Below are 2,361 nucleotides of genomic sequence, written 5' to 3'. Positions count from 1 at the left end.
GAGCAAACACGAAAGATCGCAGGGCTGTGCTGGTGGCTGGTTAAGGGAGTTAGTTCTGAAGGGGAGAAGAGGAAGATGGGTTTATTTGGGCTTCCCTACTGGGACGAAACCAGGAGGATTCGTGGTTTATTTACACTGGACCGAGGGCAATCTGGAAGCTCTTTCAGGCTTGCTCTGGGAAAATGGTTATCTTCTTCATGCCCTGCTTAGTCTGCTGGAAGGTTGCTACACCTCAGGGAAGGACAGAGTCCAAAAGCTGTGTTTTCCCTCCCTGTCTGAAAGGGATCCAGCATCCAGGGCAAAGCCAAGCCCCTCAACACGAGCCTAGGGGGCAGCCACCCAAGCCCTGGAGGAGATCTTTTTGGCTAAGAGCTGAATATTGGCATGACGGGAGTTACCTCGGACGGAGGGGGGCCGAATGATGCTCCTGTTGCTGAGCCCTTTGGTGCCAGGAAAGTGGAGGTTGGGGACAGCGGCGTAGGCTTGGGGTGCATAGAAGCAAAGCCAAGCCCCTCAACACGAGCCTAGGGGGCAGCCACCCAAGCCCTGGAGGAGATCTTTTTGGCTAAGAGCTGAATATTGGCATGACGGGAGTTACCTCGGACGGAGGGGGGCCGAATGATGCTCCTGTTGCTGAGCCCTTTGGTGCCAGGAAAGTGGAGGTTGGGGACAGCGGCGTAGGCTTGGGGTGCATAGAAAACCGGGGCGCCCAGGTAGGCGGTGGCAGGGTCGTAGATGTGTCCGAAGGTGTAGGTGTACTCTCCTTGCAGCATGGTACCTCTGCCACCTGTGCCCCGGGTGTATCTGACGTAGCTGTCTTTGTCAACTGGTTTGGCTAACGTCACCTCGATCGGGGACCCATCCAGCACCTTCATGCCAGGGTGGTGGGGAGAGAGAGAGAGAGCGCGTGGGCAGAGAGCACAAGCGTAAGTCCCCGAAGTGCGCAGGAATTTTCCTGTCTTGGGAGGCAGTTTCCCCACACGGTTTGTTAATGGAATGGGAGGGTGGGGAAAAGCACCCAAAACCAGCCAAAATCTCCCTTCCAGGGGTGGAAGAAGGCATGGACTGGGTGAAAGCTTAATGCACTGAGAGCATTCAGCCCTGACCCCAGCCAGGAGAGGCTCCTTAACCAAATTAGCACAGTTGTGAAGCCTTTAAAAGGCTTCGCTTCCCTGCAAAGCATCATGTAAGTCAGTGAGATTATACGTGCTTCCATGGAGAAGACCAGTAGCGCTAAAAATAAGAGTGGGGCTAACACCTCTTTGGGAACAGCTCTTGCATTACCGTGCCGTGAATGACATGCCGTGCAAGAACTACTAAATACAGCAACCGCCTTGCAAATCCACTTCTGAGTCTGGGGATTGGGTTGACCTTGTTTGTCCCAGTTTGCCATTCACACACTGCCTCGCGAGTGTTTTGGTTCGCAGATGTGGAACAAGGATGTGAGCGTGAGCCAAGGGAGCATGTAAACTCTCATTTGCTAGTCCTTGTTTTGGCTTTGCTCTGCTTTTTTTTTTTTTTTTTTTTTAATTCTTTTCATTCTTTTCTGAAGAGTGATCTCCTCCAGTCTGAGCTGGGCAAATGTTTAGCACAAATGCAAGGAGCAAGAAGCCAAAAATCAAAAGTTTGTGCACATCAGAGCTGCTGAAAAATGAATTTGGAAGTATAAAAGCAGCCTGCAAAGGGGAATTAAGGCTACCACCATCATGATGCTTTTGTAGCTATTAAACTAGGCAGCCTTGTTTCAGCTTCACAAAACCCTGAAAAATCAGCATTTGCAGCAGCTTTACCTTCCCATTCAAGGCTTTCATAGCTTCCACCGCATATTCTCTTTTGTTAAAGTGCACAAATGCGTAGTCTCTGATTTTCTTTACTCTCTCTACTGCACCTGCAGAAAACGTTGGAATATTGGTTAGAAGAGGGTATTAGCCGGAAAATACGGATCTGAAAGAGCGACTGGGTTGGGCTACGAGCCCTCAGAGAGCAAAGGCTGGCCAAGGGTAAAAGATGACAGTGTCTTCTTACCTCTTAGGAGGTATATGCCATGTGAAAGCATAGAATGGTTACAGTATTAAAAGGCAAACTAGAAGTATTTGGGGTCAGACACTCAAGTCCCACTAGACTTGAGTGTTTTTCTCCTGTCCAAATTGCTACCTTGGTCTTGTGTCTCTCTTCTGTGACAGACCACAAAGATATCTGAGGAGGACACAGGACAGCCCAGGATTTGGTGAGTTACAGATAATGTCACCCCATGGTCACCGTCTCCATGGTTTCTTAAGTGTATAGAATATTCCTTCCACCTCTGTGATTACCCAGAAGAATTCAAATGGAAATGGCTCCTTGTTCTTCTCTTCTACGCCC

The 2,361-nt window shown here is 49.6% G+C and overlaps 1 protein-coding gene across 2 annotated transcripts in view; it reads right to left on the bottom strand.

Moving 5' to 3' along the window:
• Positions 1 to 2,361, bottom strand: part of A1CF (APOBEC1 complementation factor) — a 20,033-nt gene that overhangs the window by 7,043 nt on the left and 10,629 nt on the right. For both annotated transcript variants that reach the window (XM_009876636.1, XM_009876637.1), the window contains exons 6-7: positions 1,791 to 1,888; positions 599 to 869 (exon numbers count right to left, since the gene is read on the bottom strand). In XM_009876636.1, coding sequence (XP_009874938.1) covers positions 599 to 869; positions 1,791 to 1,888 — 369 coding nt within the window. The remainder of the gene's footprint in view (positions 1 to 598; positions 870 to 1,790; positions 1,889 to 2,361) is intronic.

The sequence above is a fragment of the Apaloderma vittatum genome, unplaced genomic scaffold, assembly GCF_000703405.1.
Source record: "Apaloderma vittatum isolate BGI_N311 unplaced genomic scaffold, ASM70340v1 scaffold2829, whole genome shotgun sequence".
In the NCBI taxonomy this organism is placed as follows: domain Eukaryota; kingdom Metazoa; phylum Chordata; class Aves; order Trogoniformes; family Trogonidae; genus Apaloderma; species Apaloderma vittatum.
Note: the sequence above shows the minus strand (reverse complement) of the source record. Positions and strands in the feature narration are given on the sequence as shown.